The following is a 25426-nucleotide window of genomic DNA, read 5'->3' as shown; positions in this document are numbered from 1 at the left end:
CTACTCTTGCTGATGCACTGCCTCACCACTGCCATGTGGTCCCTGGAAAGTTGCCCAGAAGGGAATGAGGCCCTCAAGCTGGAAAAAAAATGTTCCTCAGCTTTTGTCAGTAGAGCATGAGATTCTTAATCTCAGAGTTGTGGGTTCAAGTGAAATATTCCTGCATTGCAGGAAGTTGTAATAGATGACTCTTGCAGTCCATTCCAACTCTACAGTTTGATGAATCCTGTGAAAGGGGCTTGCATCCCAGCAGTGCTGTTTGAGGGACAGTGTGTGCAACTTGCCAGTGTTGAGATTTCTCCTACAGCTGCAGTGTCTATCCCAAGGCCAAGCAAAGATCCACGACTGCAGTACCACGCCAGGGGTCACTGTTATCAGATTAGTGGGTGCAGCTGGTTTCCTTGGGGTGTACCGAAAGGTTTGAGATGGGGTGTGTCTCTGTGTTGTACCTTCCTTGGCCACCGGAATTAACACCGGAATTGGAACGAAGACAGCTTTATTTATCCATCAGGGATCTGCTAACAAGCATTAAAAGCTCTATGCGGGACAAGTCCAGGAAGCCATCCCAACCAGCTGCCCCTCGCTCCCGGAATCTGAAGAACAATTGGCCTCCCTTCCCTTTGGTTGTGGGTGTGTGGTTGACGCCATCTGCTGCAACCACACAAGGGACGTCCAAGGTATATTTTGCGTGTGGGGAGAAGGAGTCAGACGAAGGCACCCATCAGGTTCACAGGTCGCTCATTGTACCGTTTAGAGATGTCTGCTTCAATCTGAAAGACAGAATACCCATTGTCAGTGGGGCCCCCGAAGCCAAACTGCAGAAAATTATACCAAAAGGAAACACAGCTTTTGTGTGACTGTCCCTAATGTAGATATTGGAAAATATTAATAAATTGCTGGGGGTGGGAGTGGGAATCAGCTTCTGGGATAACCCCCAATATCACCCTTATTAGTTTCAAGTTTATAGTGTAGCCGCAAGTTCTAGAAACTCATTTTATTTTTTTATCAAAAAAGAAAGAGAGAGATTTTTAAGAACTGTGCACTGAATGCTGTAATTCCAAGCCGGTACTGCAGTTGCACACAGCCCTAGAGGGAACGTGGAAGCTATTCCTTCGGCACCTGCATACCTGAGAAAACTGAAGTTGTAGTTTGCACAGATCTTCAGACCCGCCAACCCTTCCTGCTTTGATCTATAGAGGGCACGCAGGCTGGGAGTTACTGATTTATGTCTGTAGTGGTCCATTTCCCACAAAGGTAGACCACATGCTTGTTGCCAGGTGAATGTTCAGGAACTGCAAGTCTTTAAAAGTAAGCCGCTAAGTGGGCTGTCCTTCAGCTGAACGTGGCTCCCAGCTTTGGTTGTACTATAGCTGTGTCCCGAATGGATAATTTGTGCAAAATAAATAAATAAATAAATAAATAAATAATATTCAGATTTTAAAAAACAGCATGAGAGCTTAAAAGATGTTATCACAGACAGTGATCAAGAGGTGGTAACCAGTTTGATTTCTGCAGCAAAAATAATAGTAGCCAAGAACTGGTGGGGGCAGCATGAAAAGATTTGAACCACCCCGAGACCTGCGAGTATAGGGCAGTATACAAATTTAAATATAATAGTAGTGGTAGTAGTAGTAGTAGTAATAATAATACCAACCTATTATAGGAGAATATGAGCATATCAACCAAATAAATTTATGGAGAAATTTGCATTTTTTCTCTGATCTACCAGTATAGTAAATACAATGGTAATGTACAGTTGTATGTTGTTCTCCATTTATTGTACCTTGTTTAAGTTGGATATTTTCTTACAGCATTGTAAACCTATTGGTTATTGCAGATTTATTGTGAACTTCAATAAAATAATAATAATAAATATATATATATATATATATATATATATATATATATATATATATGCTTTCGTAGATTTTCACGGGTACAGGAATGCAGGTTTTGGTGTCTTCGGGTGTCTTCCCGTGTAAGAGTCGGGGTGTCTGTGCGACGTTTCGACGAGGTCTCACTCGTCATCTTCAGGCTGGTGCTTTCGGCTTCTTGTTACTGGAACAGAGCAGAATCTGGTGTTTGAGTTCCTATAAATACTGTGGAGGGGTGTGGTGTATAGCCTCCAACGTTCTGGGCAGAGAGGAAGTTCCTAGATTTAGTTGACGGCATTCTTGTGTTCTGCGATACGTGCATTTATTCGTCTGTTTGTTTGTCCAATGTACGTGGCTGGGCAGACTTTGCAGGGTATTTCATAGACCCCTTGGTTTTCCAGCTGGATTTTGTCTTTTGGGTTTCTGAGGATATTGGCTATTTTTTGGTTGGTGCAGAAGGCTGTTTTGATATTGTGTTTATGGAGGATTTTGCTGATTTTGTCTGTAGTGCCCTTGATATAAGGAAGGAGGGCCATGCCATTGTTTTCTTCTGTGTCTTGGTTTTTGGGGGGTGTTTCTTTTTGGATTAGCTTCGTAACCCTGTTTTTCTGGTATCCATTGGCGATTAACACATTTGAGAGATTCTGTAACTCAGTTGTCAAGTGGTCTTTGTCAGCCAGGCGTTTGGTTCTGGAGATGAGAGTCTTGGCTACGGAGTTTATTTGTGCAGGGTGGTGGTGTGATTGTGCATGTAAGTAGCGGTTGGTGTGTGTTTTTTTCCGGTAGATAGTGTGTCCTAGGGAGCCATCAGGTTTTTTGTAGATTAGGACGTCAAGAAAGGGCAGTTGGTTGTTGTCTTCTATTTCCATAGTGAATTGTATTTTGGGGTGTAGGCTGTTGAGATGTGTGAGGAAGCTATCTAGTTTTTCTTTCCCGTGTGGCCAAATTACAAAGGTGTCGTCAACATATCTGAGCCAAAGTTTGGGTTTGTGTTCTGACTTGTCTAAAGCATTGGTTTCAAAGTGTTCCATGTACAAATTTGCGATGACCGGTGAGAGGGGTGATCCCATAGGTGCTCCTTCTATCTGTTTGTATCTTTGTCCATTGTGGATGAAGTACGTGTTGGTTAGGCAGTGGTTGGTCAGGTCCAGGATGTATTTGGGGGGGTTGTATTTGTTTTGAATGGCTGTCAAGGCTTCATTAATGGGCACTTGAGTGAAGAGAGATACAACATCGAAGCTCACAAGTAGGTCATCGGGATGTAGGTATTGCTTCTTTATTGTTTCTATGAACTGGAAGGAGTTAGTAACGTGTGAAGCGATGGATTCTGCATAGGGCTGAAGTTGCTTAGCGAGAAATTTAGCGAGATTTTGTAGAGGTGAGCCTATGGAGCTGACTATTGGTCTGAGTGGTGTTCCTTCTTTGTGTATCTTGGGGAGACCGTAGAGTTTGGGGCATCTGGAAGATTTTTCTCTGGGGATGATTCTTAGCTGGATTTCTTCACTGATAGGAGAGGCTTTTATTTTGGATTTGGTGGTTTTTTCCAGATAGGTGGTGGGATCTGTTTTTATAGGTTGGTAGGTAGGGTCTTGGAGTATTCTTTGTGTATCTTGGGGAGACCGTAGAGTTTGGGGCATCAAACTCTACGGTCTCCCCAAGATACACAAAGAAGGAACACCACTCAGACCAATAGTCAGCTCCATAGGCTCACCTCTACAAAATCTCGCTAAATTTCTCGCTAAGCAACTTCAGCCCTATGCAGAATCCATCGCTTCACACGTTACTAACTCCTTCCAGTTCATTGAAACAATAAAGAAGCAATACCTACATCCCGATGACCTACTTGTGAGCTTCGATGTTGTATCTCTCTTCACTCAAGTGCCCATTAATGAAGCCTTGACAGCCATTCAAAACAAATACAACCCCCCCAAATACATCCTGGACCTGACCAACCACTGCCTAACCAACACGTACTTCATCCACAATGGACAAAGATACAAACAGATAGAAGGAGCACCTATGGGATCACCCCTCTCACCGGTCATCGCAAATTTGTACATGGAACACTTTGAAACCAATGCTTTAGACAAGTCAGAACACAAACCCAAACTTTGGCTCAGATATGTTGACGACACCTTTGTAATTTGGCCACACGGGAAAGAAAAACTAGATAGCTTCCTCACACATCTCAACAGCCTACACCCCAAAATACAATTCACTATGGAAATAGAAGACAACAACCAACTGCCCTTTCTTGACGTCCTAATCTACAAAAAACCTGATGGCTCCCTAGGACACACTATCTACCGGAAAAAAACACACACCAACCGCTACTTACATGCACAATCACACCACCACCCTGCACAAATAAACTCCGTAGCCAAGACTCTCATCTCCAGAACCAAACGCCTGGCTGACAAAGACCACTTGACAACTGAGTTACAGAATCTCTCAAATGTGTTAATCGCCAATGGATACCAGAAAAACAGGGTTACGAAGCTAATCCAAAAAGAAACACCCCCCAAAAACCAAGACACAGAAGAAAACAATGGCATGGCCCTCCTTCCTTATATCAAGGGCACTACAGACAAAATCAGCAAAATCCTCCATAAACACAATATCAAAACAGCCTTCTGCACCAACCAAAAAATAGCCAATATCCTCAGAAACCCAAAAGACAAAATCCAGCTGGAAAACCAAGGGGTCTATGAAATACCCTGCAAAGTCTGCCCAGCCACGTACATTGGACAAACAAACAGACGAATAAATGCACGTATCGCAGAACACAAGAATGCCGTCAAAAAAGAAGAAAAAACTTCCTCTCTTTTCCAACACATGAAAGAAACAGGACACGAAATTAATTTTGCAGATTCCAAATTGCTCTTTAACATGGAACATCACCACAAGAGAATAATCATGGAAGCCATCGAGATAGAGAAACACCCTCACAACATGAACAAGCGTGACGACACGTCCCGCCTGCCAGACATCTGGAAATTAGCCCTCCCCACAAAAACCGACACCAGAACCAGAGGCACACAGAACGCCGTCACCAATCAACCACACCAGACCCAAACCCAGACCCTCTCCACAGACATATTACAGACTCCATCCAGTAGCCAAACTATAGTGGCACCTCCGGATGCTGCACCCCCCTGCAATCCCTACACAGATCTGGCTGGCACAAGGCACAAAACCACAGCTCGCCCCTATACACGAAGCCAAGCCAGAGCACAACTAAATGCAGCACAGCCATCTTCTCAGAAAAACTCTTCACAAGCTCAAGAGGTCAAGACACAAAAGCTTTAGCAACTAATCTACACTTAATGACCCACCCAGTGGTATTCAGAATATCACTCATGAAATCACTCAAGATATCCCTCAAGTAATTAAGGAACAAAAGAAGAAAAGGCACACTAATCTAGGAACTTCCTCTCTGCCCAGAACGTTGGAGGCTATACACCACACCCCTCAACAGTATTTATAGGAACTCAAACACCAGATTCTGCTCTGTTCCAGTAACAAGAAGCCGAAAGCACCAGCCTGAAGATGACGAGTGAGACCTCGTCGAAACGTCGCACAGACACCCCGACTCTTACACGGGAAGACACCCGAAGACACCAAAACCTGCATATATATATATATATATACCAGCAGAAGCCTTGCTTCCCCCACCCCCCGTCTTTTGATTCATACTGAAACCACATTTTCCTAAGAAAAAGAAACAAACCCTGCGGCTTACATACATGGAGAATGGCATGGATGGAGAAGGGCCTTGTAGACCACTTAAGTCCAACTCCCAGACTCCGCAAAACCCCTACCTGCAGTTCTTCCCTGCAAACTCCAGGTGATATTCGCTCATATTTACCCCACCCTCCACATGCCATCCACAGTGGGTTTGATCCAAGGCAATTTACAACACCATTGGATCGCACTCGGTCAGCAGGCCCACTGTGTTTTGGTGCATCTGAAATGGAGGTGGCCTACAGGACTTAGCGAAGCTGGACTTGGAGGTGGGACACACACACACACACACACACACCCCGTTCTTTGTGCCCTCCATTGCACTCACCAGCTTCTGCAACTCTCTGGTTTTCTCCACAAGAATGTCAAGTTTTGGCTCCAGGTTGGCCTGCTCTTCCAGTGCCTCCTGCCGCTTCTGAACCATCAGATCCTTCTTCAGGAGGAGAAGGTCCGCCTGCTTCAACTTCTGGCGGAGGAGCTCAGTCACGCGGTCCACATATCTGAAGCCCAAGAGAATCCCATGAAAAGCCTTCAAGAAAACTCTTGTCCATTGCAGCCCACAAGCACTGCTCATGTTTTTGTTTTTAATTTTATTGGAATTTTATTTACAACAAAACATTAACCCCCCCATACAGAAATCCACCCTCATTAAATGTGAACATAACATACAGTGCGTACAGTGAGCATAACATACAACAGTACAAACAACCAAATAAAAGACTTCCTTTATCCTGTATCTGGCCTCCTTATTTACTTCTTATAAACTGTTTCCTTTATGAATACAGTGGTACCTCGGGTTACATACGCTTCAGGTTACATATGCTTCAGGTTACAGACTCCCCAAACCCAGAAATAGTGCTTCAGGTTAAGAAGAAGAGGAAGAGGAAGAGGAAACAGAGGATTTAGAAAATATACAATAGATAAGAAAATTTCAAAAATAATAAAAGGATAATATACGGGCTATGGGGGTTAAAAATCTGGAATTGGAATGTTAACGGAATGAATGACAAAAGAAAGAGAAATAAAATTGAACAATGTCTGAAAAGGAGAAACCTGGATGTTATCTGTCTCCAGGAGACACATGTGGCCAGAAAGCATAGAAAAGTGATAATTAACAAAAGGTTGGGAAATGAGTATGAAGCCCTGGACAGGGTTAAAAAAAGAGGTGTGGTATTGTATATCAGCAATAAGATAGAAGCTAAAATAATGTTTAAAGATGAGGAGGGGAGGATGATAGCGGTCAACATCAATTGGCAGGGGGAAAAAATACTGTTAGTGGGGATATATGCGCCGAATGGCAGCAAAACTGAATTCTTTAAGAAACTAGAAGAAAAACTAATGGAATATGCCGATCAAAAAATAATATTAATGGGGGATATGAACGCAGTGGTTTCACTTGAGATGGATAGACTTAGAGATAGAGCAAATAAAGAAGGGAAGTTGCCAAAATCTTTTTTCTCCATGGTGGAAAACTGCGGCTTAGTAGATATTTGGCGCTTGAGACACCCGCTAGAAAAGCAATTTACCTTCTATTCAGAACCCAACCAATCCTTTTCTCGACTGGATCAGATCTGGATCTCTAAAGAACTATGTCCAAGAATTAAATATATAGAGATAAAGCCAAAAGTAATCTCAGATCATAACCCACTAGAGATGGAAGTGGATAGCTATGAGAAAAGATCTTACAGATGGCGATTAAAAGATTACTTGTTGGATGATCAAAAGGTGGTGGAAATGGCAAAGAAAAAATTGATGGAATATTTTAGGGATAATTGTGGCAAAGGAACGAAAGAAAATATAGTTTGGGATGCCAGCAAGGCGGTCATAAGAGGACTTTTCATCCAACAAAATGCAATTAAAAATAGAAATAGAGAAAAAAACAAAGAGGAAATTTTAAGACAAATAATGATAAACGAACGAGAATTAATTCAGAAACCCAATTGTTCAGAAACAAAGGAAAGAATAAAAATTCTTCAAACCCAGTTTGCCACAATAATAAATAGGGAGGTGGAATGGAATATAAAAAGACTTAAACAAAGAAACTTTGAACATGCTAACAAACCAGGCAAATGGCTTGCCTGGCAAATTAAAAAAAGGAAAGAACAAGGGATAGTTAATAAAATAACAGTAGAGGGGGAAGAAAGAACTGATCCTAAAGGAATAAAGAGTGAGTTTATAAGTTTTTATAGCAACTTATATAACGATCAAGAAAAGATAGGACAAAGGAAGATAGAGAGATTTTTGAAAGACAAAGGAGGACAAAAAATTCCACTGGAAGGGAAACAAAGACTGAACATACCTATTGAAAATAAGGAAATAGAGGAGATAATTAAAAATTTAAAGAGGGGAAAAGCCCCAGGTCCCGACGGGCTCACGGCTGGCTATTATAAGGAAATGAAATCAGTCTTGGTGGAACCTCTGAAAAAGACAATGAATATAATATTAAAGAAAGGGGAAATCCCGGAAACCTGGAAAGAGGCGTTTATCACATTCCTACCCAAACAAGATTCGGACCTAACTCAAGTCAAAAATTATAGACCAATTTCATTGTTGAATGTAGACTATAAGATATATGCAGGAATCCTAGCAAGAAGGTTAAAAGATGTACTGGCAGATGTTATTCATAAGGACCAGGCGGGATTTCTGCCAGGTCGGCAGATGAGAGATAATATAAGACACATTGTGGACATGTTAGAATTTCTATCTATTAGATTTAATAAACAAGTTACAATGATGTTCATCGACGCCGAAAAGGCGTTCGATAATGTGATATGGAACTTTATGTTAAGAAACCTAGAGCACATGGGTGTAGGCAGTGATTTTTATAACGGGGTGAAAGCAATATATACGGATCAGAAGGCCAAGCTGATTGTTAATGGCACTGTAACGGAAGAGATTAAGATAAGGAAGGGTACAAGGCAGGGATGCCCACTCTCCCCGTTGCTATTTATAACAGTGTTAGAAACCCTCCTAAACTCTATAAGGAAAAATGGAAATATAAAAGGTGTGACTTTAGGTCAGAACGTATACAAAACTAAGGCTTTTGCCGATGATTTAGTGGTGATGACGGAAGACCCATTAACATCAACAGGAGAGATAATGAGAGAAATAGAATCATTCGGAAAGGTGGCTGGATTTAAATTAAACAAGACAAAAACAAAAATGATATATAAGAATGTGGACCCAAAAACAATAGAATCAATCCAACAGCAATGGCAGATAGGGACGGTAAAGAAAGTTAAATATCTTGGCATCTGGATAACATCTAAAAATATGGATCTTTATAAAAATAATTATGAGCCAGTATGGAGGGAAATAAAGAAAGACTTAGAGAAATGGGGACGATTAAAACTATCATTATGGGGAAGAATAAACATGATAAAGATGAACGTTTTACCAAGATTGATGTTTTTGTTTCAATCTATACCTATAATAAAAGGGAGAAAGACTTTAAAAGAATGGCAGAGGGTAGTTTCGAGATACATATGGCAGGGCAAAAAACCCTTTTGTTTGTATTTTGTTGATCTTTTGTGTGTGTCTGGTTTGTATGGAATAAAAATAAAAAGAATTTGGGAAAAAAAAAAAGAACTTTGCTTCAGGATGAGAACAGAAATCGTGCAGCGGCGGCATGGCGGCAGCGGGAGGTCCCATTAGCTAAAGTGGTGCTTCAGGTTAAGAACAGTTTCAGGTTAAGAACGGACCTCCGGAACGAATTAAGTACAGTGGTGCCTCGCAAGACGAAAAGAATCCATTCCGCGAGTCTCTTCGTCTTGGGGTTTTTTCGTCTTGCAAAGCAAGCCCATTAGCGGCTTAGCGGCTTAGCGCTATTAGTGGCTTAGCGGATCCGCTGATAAGCGGCTTAGCGGATCCACTGATAAGCGGTTTAGCGGCTTAGCGGATCCGCTGATAAGCGGTTTAGCGGCTTAGCGGATCCGCTGATTAGCGGCTTAGCGGATCAGCTGTTAAACGGCTTAGCGGATCAGCTGTTAAGCGGCTTAGCGGCTTAGGATCAGCTGATAAGTGGCTTAGCGGCTTGGGAAAAAGGGGGGGGGGGAAACGCAGCAGGAACTCGCAATACATTTTCGTCTTGTGAAGCAAGCCCATAGGAAATTTTGCGAAGCACCTCCAAAACGGAAAACCCTTTCATCTAGCAGGTTTTCCGTCTTGCGAGGCATTCGTCTTGCGGGGCACCACTGTACTTAACCCGAGGTACCACTGTAATTATTAAGGTTTTTCTAATTATAACTTAAGTATCCACAAAGTTTCCTGCAGACATTAACAAGTCCAGGTATGTATTTTAGGGCACTGTTTTGTGAAGTATTCTCTGCATTTCCCTCATGCTTTTTGAAACTCTTGTCTAGTGTGATCTCTAATTGCCTTTGTTAATCTAGCCAGTTCAATATACTCTAACAGTTTGTCTTGCCATTCCTTTTTTGTTGGCACAGTTTCTTTTTCCCAGTTTTAAGCAATTAGGACATGTTGTACATGTTGCACATGTTGATCCTACTCAGAGATTCCGGTATCACAGGATTGGCATCGGACTGAAAAGAACATCTGGCTCAACCTCCAACACCAAGCAAATACGTTTACACGAAAACTGAGCCCCACTTGACCGAATGGAACTTATTTCCCTTCTAGCATGTTTTGCTCTTTAAAAAGGAGTCTCGGCAAAGGACCGCCTCCAGACTGTGCTTTAGCAGATGAGCAGAAGTTAAGAAGTTGATTCAAAGGGCAGAGGGTAGGCCGCAGTGCAAAGATTCTCACACAAATATAGTGTCTTCTCTTGTCTAAGGTGCGGCACACAGCAAACGTACGCAGATAGGAGTGGATCGAGGCTGTTAAGCATTTTAGATGCTACAAATCAAAACAATGAAACCTCCCCTCTCCCACCAAAAACGTACAATGAAACCTTCCCCATGAAGGACTTTAAAAAAGACCCAGGAGACCATGCAGGTCACAGAAACTCCAGTAATAAAACACCAGACTCTTCTTAAGAGCCCTGAATGTTTTCCCCCAAAAAATGTCCATTTCCAACTTTCAACCGTACTACAAAATTGTGCTTTCCCTAAGGCAAGCCCCATACATACCACTGAAATCCCCCATCCATGTCTTCCAACCTATCTTTTCCTTGTCTCCCCTCAGTGTCAACCCAAGGGGGATTAACCTTGGGCCCTGCACTGTTTTTTCCTTTTTTATTTACAGTGGTACCTCGGGTTAAGTACTTAATTCGTTCCGGAGGTCCGTACTTAACCTGAAACTGTTCTTAACCTGAAGCACCACTTTAGCTAATGGGGCCTCCTGCTGCTGCCGTGCCGCCGAAGCACAATTTCTGTTCTCATCCTGAAGCAAAGTTCTTAACCTGAAGCACTATTTCTGAGTTAAGGCAGTCTGTAACCTGAAGCGTATGTAACCTGAAGCGTATGTAACCTGAGGTACCACTGTATTGGGTTTTATAAACAAGAATGACATTATACAAATAACTGGCACAGTTACGGTCAGGACCGGAGACAAAAAGAAATCTGTCTGCTTTACAGCCCGTCAAGGGTAAGAAAAGGTTCCTCATGTGTGTTACGAAAGGGAGGGTCTGACCCAAGGGGAGGAGTTATGTAGGAAGGAGAAGTTCACCAACCTCGGGGAGGCAAGGATCATGAAAAGATGCTGCATTCTCAAGCTGGTCAACCGGCCAAGAAGATTGTGGATGACTGCAACCATGGCCTCCAATTTCTCTTTGGTCTGGTCTTGCAGAATGGCTGGCGCTAGTTGGAACTGGCTCACAGCTAGGATGTCCGCCTCTTCGCTTGTCTCAGCAATGCGCTGGGAAAGGAATATCTCCAGCTTTCGGTGGGTGAGGGAGGGACAGGAGGAGACACAGGGCAGTGAGAAAGCAGGGCACAAACACTTGCCTGTCAAAAAGCCTTCAATTTCAAAACAAAGACGAAGGCAGTGGGGCTCATAACGGCCGACAGTTCTCAGGGATTCATCTGAACCAAATCCTACTAGGTATCAAGGCTCTTTACAGAGCCAAGGCTCGATTCTGGAACATGTATAGCAATAAAGAAGAACACCTTTGTACATCTACATGACCAATGGATTCAAGTTACAAGAAAGGAGATTCCGACTAAACAACAGGAAGAAACACCAGGAAATAAGAGCTGTTGGACAGTGGAACAGACTCCCTCAGAAGGTGGTGGATTCCTCCTCACTGGAGATTTTTAAGCAGAGATTGGATGGCTTCCTGTCATGGATGCTTTAACTGAGGTTCCTGTATTGCAGGGGGTTGGACTAGATGACCCTCAGGGTCTCTTCCAAATCTAAATTTCTATGATCCTTTGTGCAGAAAACTACCTTCGTCTTTGAAGGCCAGCTAGCTCCCATTCATTTTCCAGTTTCCATCTCAGATGGCACCACCCAAGCTTGAGCTCCAGGACACCTCATTTTAGAAATTAACCACTTGTGTTTCTTGGGTCTTGTTATCTCTACCCTGCTCCCACCATGCCAGACAAGTCTTAGAAGTGATGTGCCAGAGGACTGAGATGTACAGTTGTACCTTGGAAGCCAAATGGAATCCTTCCAGGAAGTCTGTCCGACTTCCAAAATGTTCGATAACTAAGGTGTGGCTTCTGATTGGCTGCAGGAGCTTCCTGCACGCAATCGGAAGCCGTGGAAGCTGCGGTCGGATGTTCGGCTTCCAAAGAACATTCACAAACCAAAACACTCACTTCCGGGTTTGTGGTGCTCAGGAGCTAAAATGCTTTGACTCGCAAGGCATTCGGCTTCCAAAGTATGACTGTATTCAAAAACACATGAGATCGGATGCAGCTGTCCTGCCCTGAACATGGGGTGCAACTGATGACCGAGGGTCACTTGGCAGACAAAGGTAAAGGGACCCCTGACCATTAGGTCCAGTCGTGGGTGACTCTGGGGTTGCGGCGCTCATCTCGCTTTATTGGCTGAGGGAGCCGGCGTACAGCTTCCGGGTCATGTGGCCAGCATGACTAAGCTGCTTCTGGTGAACCAGAGCAGCACCCGGAAACGTCGTTTACCTTCCCACCGGAGTGGTACCTATTTATCTACTTGCACTTTTGACGTGCTTTTGAACTGCTAGGTTGGCAGGAGCAGGGACCGAGCAACAGGAGCTCACCCTGTCGCGGGGATTCGAACCACCGACCTACTGATCGGCAAGTCCTAGGCTCTGTGGTTTAACCCACAGCACCACCCGCGTCCCCACTTGGCAGAGACAGGCTTAAACTTCAGGACCATGGATAACTCCACACAGGCGAATTACTTGGCCAAACTAGCCTTCCTAAGCTTTTCATCTTTCCTGCAGAATGGAGAGCCTTAAAGGCTCCTCTCTCAGCCAGTCCTGCCTTGTGCATTGCCTGTGCTGGAGAGGGCAAGGTCCCTGGTGTAAAGAGGGCTTCTTCAGAGGAATCTGTCTCTTGGCATCCCAGCTTAGGGGGCATCTCCCAGCTGACAGGCCTTTGGCTCAGCACTGGGGTTCAGCACCTCTGGAAGTTGGAGTCAAACAACATCTTAAGCAACAGACTCCCTGGATTTAAACTTAGCACTGCATTAGCTCTTGTTACCTCCATGAGCTCATCAATGAACTGATTCCTGGTCTCTGGGGTCTCCAGGACGGTGAGAGCATCAGGTCCTCGTGCAATTCCCTCTGGGGCTGGATGCAGAGAACAGAGGGAGAATAAAAGTAGATTTTATTTATTAATAAATTTCATAGACTTCATTTACAAATGACTATCAAGTTCTGAAGTAACAATTCAGCTTCTCCTTTCCTTTTCTACACCCACCCTATAGAAATAGAATGGAAAGACCCCATTCTGAAAGTCGGGGCCAAACTTGTTGGGAAACAAGGCTAAAAATCAGATGATATTACAATTTAATATTGTTCCACACCATCAGCAGGATTTGCAAATGGGAAATGCTGCACAAGGAGGGGACTTGGTGCTGGACGCAGAATCCTCCATCCTGAGAATTGCAGCCTTCATCTCAAAACAAAAACACAACCAGCCAGCCCTTATAGGTACAAAACCCAACTGGAAATTTTGCAAAACGCCTGGTATATCTCAGAAACCACAAGACCATTGAGATGAGCTAGACTTCAGTAGACCACAGAGTTCTTTCCACTCTCAACAGCTAGGGGAAACAACCAAGAGGAAATGATGCAAGATTAAGCAAATAATACATGCAAATATGCTTAATTCTGCACCATTTGTCCAGGTTGCAGAATCTAGCTTTCCTTGGCACAAGAACTAGGTTTAAAATGCAGAACTTTGATTTTGTTAGTTCTTTTGTAACAGGCAATCCCAGGTTGTCTAGGGAAGATGCTAAGGGTCCAATTCTTAAGTAACAATGGGGCAGCATTTTATACAGCAGCAAGGATTTCTCCATTTATCAGGGTAAGGCAGCACACCAGCGAGTCGCCTTCGGTTCTTACTTGCAACAGCTGCCATGAACCATCCTCACACCCATGTTCCACAAGTCAGGGGTGCACCTGAAAATTCTGGGCCTGGAAGCGTGGGATGTGGAGATTTTTGTCAGCTATCTCCCTTGTTCCCCACCCCTGCATGTCCCAGGACCTACTAGAAAGAGCTGGTGCGGTTTTTACCTGGTCCTGGGTAGTGCCTTTAACTCAGACTTTGTCCTGAGAAAGTCAGTGCCTTATTTGAAAAGTATTAACTTCCTTCATGACTGCTGCACCAACGCAGAAGGTGAACTGACTCACCAATCTTGCCTTTGATTTCCCCACCTACAATGGCAGGCAGGAGTGCCAAATCCCAAGCCAACCCAGGCTGACGTTTCAGGAGGCAAACTATACAATAGATGCACTTGCAAGTGGGCCTCTGCACTGATTCTTCCTCCCTTGCTATGAGAAATTGCCTCATATAAAACAGGAATCAGAATCCAGAATCCAGCAGCCTCCAATCTTTTCAGTTTTCTCGTTTTAAAATGTCAACTTTTTCTTTTTTTCAATTACTCTTTATTAGTTTTATTTATAACATCCAAACAACGCTATACAAAACAAACAAACAAAAACAAAAAAGAAACAAAACATCCAATACAAAAAAAATATTGTTACATAAACGTAAGATCACTTTCTTCTTTATGTTGTGACTTCCATCAACCTCAACATGGGTCCTCTGATTCCTTAGCAACTGCCTATTATATAATGTTTGACTTAGCAGGAACTATTTTTTTAATTGTATATTTCTAACATAATATATTATATTTTGATAGTTAATCGAAGCATGTTAAAGATTTCATGTGGGAGCAATGTCCTTTCAAATGCATCCTGCAAACATCCCATTCCTTGTTAAACTTTTGGTTTGGCCGATTCCTAATTTTCGCTGTCATCTTTGCCAATTCCACATATTCAAATAATTTCATCTGCCATTCTCTTTAGATGGTCAACTTCAATATGCTTTCAAAAGAAAACCCACTGCAGGAGCAGAAAACACATATCCAATAGCGCCCTCTTGTGTACGCTTTGTCCCCCTTTCCCCCCCACTCCCTCTGACTCAGGACAAAACAACCTGTTATATTTATTTGCCAAGGAAGAACTGCTGAAGGGAGAGAAACTTAACCCCTCCCACAGCTGCCCTCATGGTTTGCCGTTTCCCCCCTTGCTCACACTTGCTTCCACTTTAGAGAACAGTTGGGAGGCGGAGGTAGAAACACTTAATATGGACTAGATCAGGCTTCCTCAAACTTGGCCCTCCAAATGTTTTGAGACTACAATTCCCATCATCCCTGACCACTGGTCCTGCTAGCTAGGGATCATGGGAGTTGCAGGCCAAAAACATCTGGAGGGCCAAGGTTGAGGAAGCCTGGACTACAGGGTATTTCTAAAGGAGAAACAGTGGGTCAAAGAGCAGGGACTCTGTGCCAAGAGGTGTGGCTTCCACACAGACCTGATCCCCGGAAACTCTCTTTTTACAAATCAACAAGTGGTAATCGCCACGTCCTGCAGGAGTCCCGAGATGGAGTCCGCTTTTCCAATTGCCTCACACAGCTCATTATCAGACTTTTAGCCTTGTTTTCCGACAAATTTCACCCCAGCCCTTTTTAGCGTGTGTGCATATTCACCTCCTTCCAGAAAGAAGGAGCTAGAGGTGCTTACCCTCACTGCCAGCCTCCAACACCACAATCTGAGCTGCGTCATCACTCCCATCTCCCCAGTCTATGGCTGCAGTGCTGCTCTCCTGTAGAAGGGGAATAGTTCAGTGACTGGTATCTGCATGGATGCCTGAAGTCAGGACAGTTGTGATCACGATATATGACAGTATGTCAAACAGGCAGGCCACAGTCTTCATCTCTCTCTCTCTCTTTTTCTTTTTCTTTGTGTGTGTGTGTGTGTCAAGCTTCTGGTCCATACACTTGCAAAGGAACGTCTTAAAAATATGTTATTGACTTATACAGTAGAACCTCTACTTATGACTGCCTCTACTTGGGCCCGATCCAAGTTGCAACAGTGGCAAACCCAGAAGCAAATACCGGGTTTGCTGCGATTCATGCACACGCAGAAGCGGCTTCTGCCATTTGTGCACACGCAAAAGTGGCTGCCGCCGTCTGCACATGCACAGAAACATGCCACCGCCGAATGTACCTGCGCACAACGGTGCTTCTACCAACGACCCGGATCGACTTACAGATGGACTTCTGGAACTGATTACGTCCGTAAGTAGAGGTTCCACTGTAATGGTTATAAACTATTGTTGTGAGGGGTCAGTCTAGATGATACCCCGAGTCCCAGTTTTGGGGACCCTGTATCTGTGAGGGTAGAATGCATAAGAAGAAGACTGTCAAACCAGTTCCTCTGTCAAGGAAATGGCTTCGGCTGGCTAGTTAAGTACCACAATTTAGCATATCCAAAGAAATTGCTCTGTGCCATAGGACAAATGGGTGAGATTTCCCCAACATCCCTCACCTAGTTGCCACTTAGAATAATAGTAGAATAATAGTATAATAATAGTAATAATAATGATGATGATAATGATAATAATACCTTTATTGTCATTGTACAACCTGTGTACAATGAAATTTAACGAAATTATACAAAACAATAGTGTGCATGAGTCGAAGCTGGATGCTAGAAAGTTGCAGAGACGGATATATGCCCTGCTCTGTGCTGGACTTTGGGACTCCCGCCTTTGAAACCTAAGTTCTATGGGAGTGTTAATGCTGTGAGCCCCTCCGTCCTATGCTCAGGTTGTAGAAATGTGTCAATTAAACCATATACCCTAAAGACACCACAGTCTCCACTGACCTTCATTCCAAGGAAACTGAGCCCTGGGTAAAGCGCAGGCACCCCTGAAGCCTCTCACTGCTCAAGAGATTGGGGTGACACATAACAATATCATAGCACTGTAGCTGCTTGTCTCCACAGTGCCCTGTACATGTACAATCAAACTGCATGCAAGCGCTGTCTGGATATAGAGGCAGGCAGATATGGTAGACACTCACTTGGGCATCTGACTCCAGAGAAATACCCCAGTCTATCTCCTCACTTCCTTCTCCAACGGAGATCCCATAATCAACCACTTCAGGGGCAGGCGCCGACTCTGCTCCGTCTCCAAAGTCGCCCCAGTCAATCTGCTAACGGAAAACACAATCCTGACTAGGAGGCATTTTGCCTGATCCAACAAAACAATTCTTGCGTTCGTATGCTTCGTCCCAAATGCATGGGGATAGGCTGACACTATTCCGTAGTCCCTACCTAGGCACGACAGCACTGTATTTTTATCCTAAGCAAGCAATGGGTTGGATGAGCCCTCCATTAATTACCTTTACCCACTGGCAGAGGGATACAAATTGTTTACATCCCACAGCGCCCACTTTGACCCCCTTCCCCAAATGGACATACCGCATCCTCCTCGACGGCTTCCTTCACTTCCGCAGCCTTTGGCCGTTCCACTGTGGTTGGCTTCACCCCTCGCCTCCACTCATACACGGTGGTGTTGCCCAGAGCCTGCACGTGCCTCAGCAAGGGGACAACCTGTTCTCCGGAACTGGAAGGCAAGAGATCAGCAAGCAAATGCAGGCAGTCAAAACGGCTGTCCCTGGGCTCAAGACTGCCTTATAGTGACTGCAACTTGCTGCAGTTAGCAAATTAGAGAATATCTCTTGACTCGAGCCCAGTGCTGTCTACTCCAACCAGCAACTGCAATTCAAGGGTTCATGCAACACTCCCTCACAATCCTGCATTCTCAGATCCTTTTAAACCAGAGATTCTGGGGACTGCACACCCGTCACACCCACAGGACCTCTGGCATGCAATGCAAAGCAAAAAAAGGAATTCTAGAACCTTCTCAGCTTACTAGCCCCTACCTGTCGCACACAAACTGCACACAGGCCTGGTATAGGTTGATGGCTTCCAAAAGCCCCTTGGCACCAGCCCCAGTCTCATCAAGCTGTGATGGCAGGTCTTTCACCAAAGCCAGAAGCTCCTGGCGTACGTCGTCCCCCTGAAAAAAACAGAGATATAAGACCAGTCAGACACTGTTCAATATGTTGGTGCAATCACAAATTACTGCTGCTGTGAAGGATTGTTTTGCATACATTTAAGCTCTAATTGAATTGACACAGAATATATTTCTGCATCCCATTGCCACTTAAACTCCAACCTTTACATTCACCCTTTTCCAGATGTAAATTTTTAAAAAAGGGAAAGGACCCCTGGATGGTTAAGTCCAATCAAAGGCGATTATGGGGTGTGGTGCCCATCTCACTTCAGGCCGAGGAAGCCGGCGTTTGTCCACAGACAGCTTTCTGGGTCATGTGGCCAGCATGAATAAACCGCTTCTGGCGTAATAGGACACCGTGACGGAAACCAGAGCGCATGGAAATGCCTGTAACTTCCTGCCGCAGCGGTACCTATTTATCAACTTGCACTGAGATGCTTTCGAACTGCTAGGTTGGCAGGAGCTGGGACAGAACAATGGGAGAAAACTCCGTTGCATGGATTTGAACCACTGACCTTCTGATCAGCAAGCCCAAGAGGCTTGTATCAGATGTAGTGGGTTCTGGTTCACCATAATACATTTCTTAGTCTCTATGGTGCTACAAGGCTTTTTGTTGCTCAGGAGAAAGTCTGTCCAAGCCTCCGGAAGGTTTCAGAGCTTTCTTATGAATCTGCCTGCACATTTTCAGATTTTTATCCAAAAAGTATAGAAACTTGCTTTAAAAAAAAAAGAACTGGAAGTCCAGAATCTCAATAATATGAAGCAAAATAAGGTGAACAACCAACAGACCAATAAAGCAGTACAATGCAGAGAGGGAAAGATATGCTAGATAGCTGAGCATGGCAGTGCTGGGAGAAATTGAAAGACGGTGCTGTTAATCATTTGAGATTCTGTGCCTAACATAATTCTGCTTGGTCTGGATTGTTGAAAAGCAATTTCCTAGCCATTATGGTGGCAAAATATATCTGAAAACAGGCAATGTCTACATGATGCTTCAGCATTTGAGGGCTAGAATTTATATTCCTATATATTACCTGTGAATCCCCTCTATTCCTTCTCGATAGGAGTAGAGATACTCAAAGGTTCTTGGAAGTAATGCTCCATAACCTGGAAGTAATTCTCCTTAAACCTAGATCTGCAGGGTCTTGCAATGGCCACCAAGCAATGAGAAAAAGGCACTCAGAAACATAGCCTTCTTTATATCCTTCCATTCTCTGCTAGGGCTGAAAATGGGTTTCAGGCCTAAGGCCTGTTTCAGAGTATGCCCAGCCTCCCTCTTGCCATCATTTCTCTTCTAACATCTTCAGTTAAAATGGTTTAGTCTGAGTCTGAAGGAATGAGGCAAATTGAGGAAAGTATCACAGAACAATCACACCTGCACTGATTTTGTTTAGTATTGTTCATTTTCAGTGCAGTATTTGCAGCTTCAAGGCACAGAACGGATTATTTTGACAGAACGCCTGGACAACGCTGGCTGCCAAACAGGGCTGGGTTTAACCACAAACCATTCAGATTGCCAGCCAGGAAACGGCTTGGGGCCACATGTCCACATGTTGAGCTGTGCACCTTAGCAAGGTACTCATCCATGCTGACTCCTGAGGCTGCTCCTGATGACTATCGTTTAGGCAGCAAAAAAAGGTTTGAGGGGCACTTTCATGGCTCTGACCAGGACTGGCATTCTGCCATTAATCGCAAAAGCGATTAAGAGTGGTGGGACTGGGAGAGGTGCGCTCTGTACCGTAATGCCATACTGCTTGCAGGAGCTGTAGAAGCGCTCCCTCGTCTCAGCGGCTGCCAGCTGGCACTCCTCCTCCTTGCGGCTGTATTCCTGCTGCAGTTGTTGGCACTTGCTGATCTGCTTCTTGAGGGATGGGATCTCGTAGCTGACATTCCGCACCAGGAGGCTGGCCAGTTCTACTGCAGAAGAAGAAAAGACACCGCCGGTTGAGTGTTACGTGTACATTTTAGCGGATCTAGGGTAGCTCACCGCAGCTTACCGTATTTTGCGCCCCATAAGACGCTCCGGCCCATAAGACGCACCTAGTTTTTTGGGGGGGGAAATAAAGAAAAAAAAATTTATTTCCCCCCCCAGGTGCGGGGCTGGAAGAACCAGGTCGGGGAACAGTGGGAAGGCACGCTCTGCCTCCCCGCTGTCCCCCGAGCTTGTGGGGCTGGCGATGGGGAGAAGTGCACCAGTCCCAGGAGGGCAGGCAGCTCTGTGCCGCCATCCCGAGCGGGGCGGGACTTAGCGCCCCACTCGGGATGGCGGCGTAGACCTGCCTGCAGTCCCGCGACGGCAGGCAGCTCTGTGCCGCCATCCCGAGCGGGGCGGGACTTAGCACCCCGCTCGGGATGGCGGCATAGACCTGCCTGCAGTCCCGCGACGGCAGGTAGCTCTGTGCCGCCATCCTGAGCGGGGCGGGACTTAGCGCCCCGCTCGGGATGGCGGCGCAGAGCTGCGCTGGTCCCAGGACCGCAGGCAGCTCTGCAGGGCCACCGGGAGCGGGGCGGAGCTTCTCCCCCGGCTCCCGGTGGCCGGGCAGAGCTGCGCTGGTCCCAGGACCGCAGGTAGCTTTGCACGGCCACCGGGAGCGGGACGGAGCTTAGCGCCCCGCTCCGGATGGCAGCGCAGAGCTGCGCTGGTCCCAGGACCGCAGGCAGCTCTGCAGGGCCACCGGGAGCGGGGCGGAGCTTCTCCCCCGGCTCCCGGTGGCCGCGCAGAGCTGCGCTGGTCCCGGGATTGCAGGCAGCTCTGCGCAACCCTCGGAGCCGGTCTCCCGAGGGTTGCGCAGAGCTTCCTGAAGCCTGGAGAGCGAGAGGGGTCGGTGCGCACCAACCCCCCTCGCTCTCCAGGCTTCAGCAAAAGCCTGCATTCGCCCCATAAGACGCAGGCACATTTCCCCTTCATTTTTGGAGGGGAAAAAGTGCGTCTTATGGGGCGAAAAATACGGTAACTCGCACCCTATAAAATCCTGCACCCCATTTGTAACGGACAAGCTTTATCCAGTCCATCAGGCTTCAGCAGAGAAGCAGAGCCACTTTCATTTCTGCTGAGATGTCAGCTCCGTCAAGCTTCTCCTGCCATCAAATGCCACCTCACTGCAATCATTACACCAGGCTCTAGCAGGAGGAGGAAGAGAAGGGAATCAGGGCCACTGAGCTAAGAGATCAGCAAGTTTTGGCTCCTCCTCTCCTTGAATGCCTTTCCATTCCAGCTCATCATTATAAGAACTAGAGCCCGGGTTTGCTGTTTTCCAAGTCTTCCAAATCTTTTTAATTTCTGTGCTGTGACAAAGAAGGAATGACTCTCCAAAATGTACTTAGCTTGTGAGCTTTCTACGGCCATCTGGCTGCGACACTGTGGAAGGCAGAGTGCTAGGCTAAACGGATCCTTGGTCTGATCCAGGAAGGCAAAGTGGGGGTGCCTGCAGCCCTTCAGAAGTTGCTGGACTACAACTCCCATCATTGCTAACCATTGGCCATGTTGGCTGAGGCTGATGGGAGTTGGAGTCCAGTAATGCCTGGAAGGCGCAGGCTTCCCGCACTTATTATAGGGGGCAGTGGCTACTGGTACTTGCTACTTTCTCGGCAAAAAGACTAAAATAGTAGTACCTCTTAGTGGTGCAGCAATAAAACTGCTAGCATATTTGCAAAGCTAAGCAGGGTCCAATATGGTTTCAAGTTGGACGGGGAACCACATGCTGAGATTCCTGCATTGCAGGAAGTTGAATTAGAGGACAGCTCTACAATTTTATGGTTCTACTTTGAGGATATTTAGTGGTATGAAGAGTTCAAGTACAAAACTGACAAGGACCCTGGTCACAAAAAACTGCTCACAGAAATGAGTTATCACTATTTCTCACACTATGGACACACACTATGTCCAGATGGTGTGTGTCTCTCTGTACCACACATGGAGGTTGTCTTACCCAAGTAGGTGTTATCCTTTTCATACAGTGATATTATTTCTTGCCAGTCCTGGGAAAATGAGACAGGATAAGAGAGGGGGGATGAGTAGGAACCAGGGAATATGTTAATTCTCCATTCTCTCTCTCTCTTTTTTTAATTGTAAATTCAGTTTCTACATTTCCCCATCAGTTTGTGATTCCCCCACCAAAAAAGAGGTCCCCATGAAAATTCACCAGCATTTTAGTGTTAATTTCTCCTAATATGCACATTTTTGTAAGCAGTCTTATCTAATATGCCCATTTTTACAATGCAGCTTCTCCTAATTCAATGCATTTTGTGCGTTGCTTCCATTAATACATGCATTTATATGCACACTTTACCCGTCAACTCTCATTAGCCCCAGCCAGCATGGTAGAGATCTGTAAACAGACCCCTGTTGCAATATAAATAAGCTGAATAATATAATACAACACAATGGCCAATAACAATGGCACTAAACACTATTAATAGAGTAATACAGATGAACAGAAATTACAAACAAAGTCTCTAAATCTTCTTCACCAGTCGCGGCAGAATAATTCAAAAGTTTGATATATACAATCTGTCACCAAATCACTGGAACAGAGTTTCCGGATAACCAATCTGTTTTGTTCAATGCTTCATCAGACAATCTTGATCAATTCTTCATCAGCCAGACTTGTAAGAACAAAACAGATTGGTTATCCGGAAACTCTGCTCCGGCGATTTGGTGACAAATTGTACATATCAAACTTTTGAATTATTCTACTGTGACTGGTGAAGAAGATTTAGAGATTTTGGTTGTAATTTCTGATCATTTGTATTAGTCTTTAGTGTTTAGTGCCATTGTTATTGGCCATCATGTTGTGTTATATTGTTCAGCATGGTAGAGATGACAGGAACTGTAGTCCACCAACATCTGGAGGGCAGCACTAACCCTGGGTCTAGGCTTTCTATCCCCCCCTTTCTCCACAGATATCCATGCTGCAGAGATTGCCTAGACCCTATAGGAACGGTCCTTGGAAGAGGGGCTAGAGATGTAACTCTTTCCCTCCATGCTCACTCGCCTTCATACGCTGAGAAGAATAACGGCCAAAGATGTTTTTCGTGGAGGCTTCTGTCCGCTTAAGGATTTCCACAATCTGCTGGCAGTGAAAATAGTGAATATCTGCAATCAGAGAGAGAGAGAGGAGGACTGTGAGATTCTGATGAATTATGTCTCTTTTTGTGAGTCTCATCTTCTTTTCCCCCAAAAGGCTAGGAAAATCCCAGGCACTTGATGTGCTCAGGGCTGAGAAATCTGAACGAAGAAGAACCACATATCCAGATAGGGCTTGGAATGTTCCCTGTCTGAAACTCTTACGGAGCATATGGTTTTTTCTTATGTTCCGAATTTCCCCCCAAAGCTAGCTATCACAAATACTCACAGGAACCAGAGAGAAGCTGCTTGATCTCTTCATTCTCAGGCATGTCTTGCATGGCCAAGACAATCTTCTCGCGGACGGTGCGGACCTGGCCTTGCCATTTCAGGCTACAGTGTCTTCTGTCCACTAGCCAATCTGCAGAAGGGAAGCAGCCGCATTAAACACACGAGAGGGCCACTTCCTATCCCAAGGATTCTACTTCACTGTAACGGGCAGGGTTTTAAAATAAATATCCACCCTTTTAAAAAGTGACCGCCCAGCAACTTTAAGATACAGCTGCCCTCCATTTCCCCTCCTCTTTTCTTTTTGATATGACTGAGAAGAGACATACCAAGCAGCTTGCTAGTCTGTATGTCAATTGGCAAGTTCTGATAGTCCTGTTGAAATACAAAGAAAGAGTGAGAAGCCCCAAGGAAAACGAAAGACCAATGAAGTCACCTACTTGATTGACTTGCTGAATTTCTACATAAACACACACACCATCTAGAGACCTGGTTGAAGGTAACAATATAAAAACCAGAGTCCAAAAGCACCAGTATGCAATTATATATTAACTTACTAAAACATTATATTGATCTAAAATAAGCATATACCTGCTTAACCCTGGCTCCAGTTATGAAAGAACTTTAAAAAGACAATGGTTGCAATGGTCTACGTTATGCACAGGAAGACTGCAATAATTCCTAACTACTTTTAGTAGACTAAGAGACGACAGTGGAACACAGGAATGGATGTGTCATGTACTAATAGTTTAGGGCATGACCGGTCAAAACCAGCAGCTTGAATTGGATTCTCACCTAACCCTCAGATAAGCAGAGGTGCTTCAGACTTTATACAGCCAATGCATTCAGTGTGTTCACATGGAGAACTCTTAACATTTAGGAAAATACTGCCTTAAACACACATGGGACATGTGTGTCCACTGGGAGAACACATCTTGAGACTGTCCTGCCATGTGATGTCCAAAATCTTCCTGGCATGTGGGAGCCGTTGAGGCATAGCTCCTGGCAGGTGTCAGTTACCCACAACTCACTTCCACAAAGCAGCACGGACCTTCATCTTGGTATGAGGGCATTACTATCACATTCTCCGATAGGCACAGGGAATGTTATCATATTGGGGTGGGGGAATAGTTAAATTGGGGTGCAGATTGGAATAACGTACAAGATAAATAGGGTTAGTACAACAAAGCTAAGAAAGCTTTTGAGAACTTGTTGGGGTGGTGGCAGGAGTGTCTCCCTCATTACAGTGGTACCTCAGGTTAAGTACTTAATTCGTTCCAGAGGTCCATTCTTAACCTGAAACTGTTCTTAACCTGAAGCACCACTTTCGCTAATGGGGCCTCCTGCTGCCGCCACGCCGGCGGAGCACGATTTCTGTTCTCATCCTGAAGCAAAGTTCTTAACCCGAAGTACTATTTCTGGGTTAGTGGAGTCTGTAGCCTGAAGCACCTGTAACCCGAGGTACCACTGTAAGTGAGGTCTTTTGAGTGAGTGGCAGTGGAATAATTTGAGGTAGAGCTCAACTCTGGAGTTGTTTTTAAAGAAGAGAATGCCTCTAAACATGTGCAAAGTCCGGCAGTCTGCACGCACCCAGAGGCACTCTTATTTCCCCCCAAATGTTAAGAAATTGCACCCAAGACTCCTTGCACGCCTGGGATGAGGAGAAAGGACTGCCAGGGGAAAGAGATCGTGCCTTTCATATTGGAGACAAGCACCGGGGTGTGGTGGCTGGGTCTGGGAAAAGGGGATTTTCTAAGGATCAAGGAGTCGGGGATACTCTCGCCCGGGAAGGAACCACGGGAGGATCCTGGCAACCACGCGAAGCCGTTGGTCGCTTAGCAACGACTCCCCCTCCCCTCCCCCCGCTTCATTTATGAAATGGTCTTTCCCACCTGCATGGTCTCTACTGCGTCCGACGTGAAAGTGCTACCGGCCCCCCTTTTCGTAATGCCGGCCTTCCGCGCCACCGGAAGCCAATC

General features: G+C 45.1%; 1 protein-coding gene across 4 annotated transcripts; it reads right to left on the bottom strand.

Annotated features, from left to right (window-relative positions):
* Positions 1–479: 479 nt before the first annotated feature.
* On the bottom strand, positions 480–25426 carry CDK5RAP3 (CDK5 regulatory subunit associated protein 3). Of its 4 annotated transcripts, none has more exons than XM_082197297.1 (14): positions 25340–25426; positions 23777–23822; positions 23449–23580; positions 23089–23189; positions 22024–22072; positions 19833–20011; positions 17961–18097; positions 17497–17641; positions 17097–17228; positions 15754–15835; positions 13205–13293; positions 11248–11453; positions 5947–6118; positions 480–770 (listed from the first exon to the last, which is right to left on the bottom strand). In XM_082197297.1, the coding sequence occupies exons 1-14, from the start codon at positions 25343–25345 to the stop codon at positions 705–707; spliced, it is 1542 nt and encodes a 513-aa protein (XP_082053423.1). In that variant the 5' UTR covers positions 25346–25426; the 3' UTR covers positions 480–704. The 4 variants fall into 4 exon arrangements, with proteins under 4 accessions (XP_082053423.1, XP_082053424.1, XP_082053421.1 ...); XM_082197298.1 differs by lacking the exon at positions 25340–25426 and adding an exon at positions 25141–25296; XM_082197295.1 differs by lacking the exon at positions 25340–25426 and adding an exon at positions 24479–24660.

The sequence above is a fragment of the Podarcis vaucheri genome, assembly GCF_965113315.1.
Source record: "Podarcis vaucheri genome assembly, chromosome: 13".
Lineage (NCBI taxonomy): Eukaryota > Metazoa > Chordata > Lepidosauria > Squamata > Lacertidae > Podarcis > Podarcis vaucheri.
The sequence above is the reverse complement of the archived record's forward strand: the minus strand, read 5'-3'. Positions and strand labels throughout refer to the sequence as shown.

Excerpts from the sequence above, each read along its gene's own strand:
- CDK5RAP3 (XM_082197295.1), bottom strand. The coding sequence starts at position 24,520 with ATGCCCTCATACCAAGATGAAGGTCCGTGCTGCTTTGTGGAA. Across the intron at positions 23,581-23,776 it reads ACAGACTAGCAAGCTGCTTG|ATTGGCTAGTGGACAGAAGA; the intron begins GTATGTCTCTTC and ends TCCCTTCTGCAG. Across the intron at positions 11,454-13,204 it reads TCATTGATGAGCTCATGGAG|CTGGAGATATTCCTTTCCCA; the intron begins GTAACAAGAGCT and ends ACCCACCGAAAG.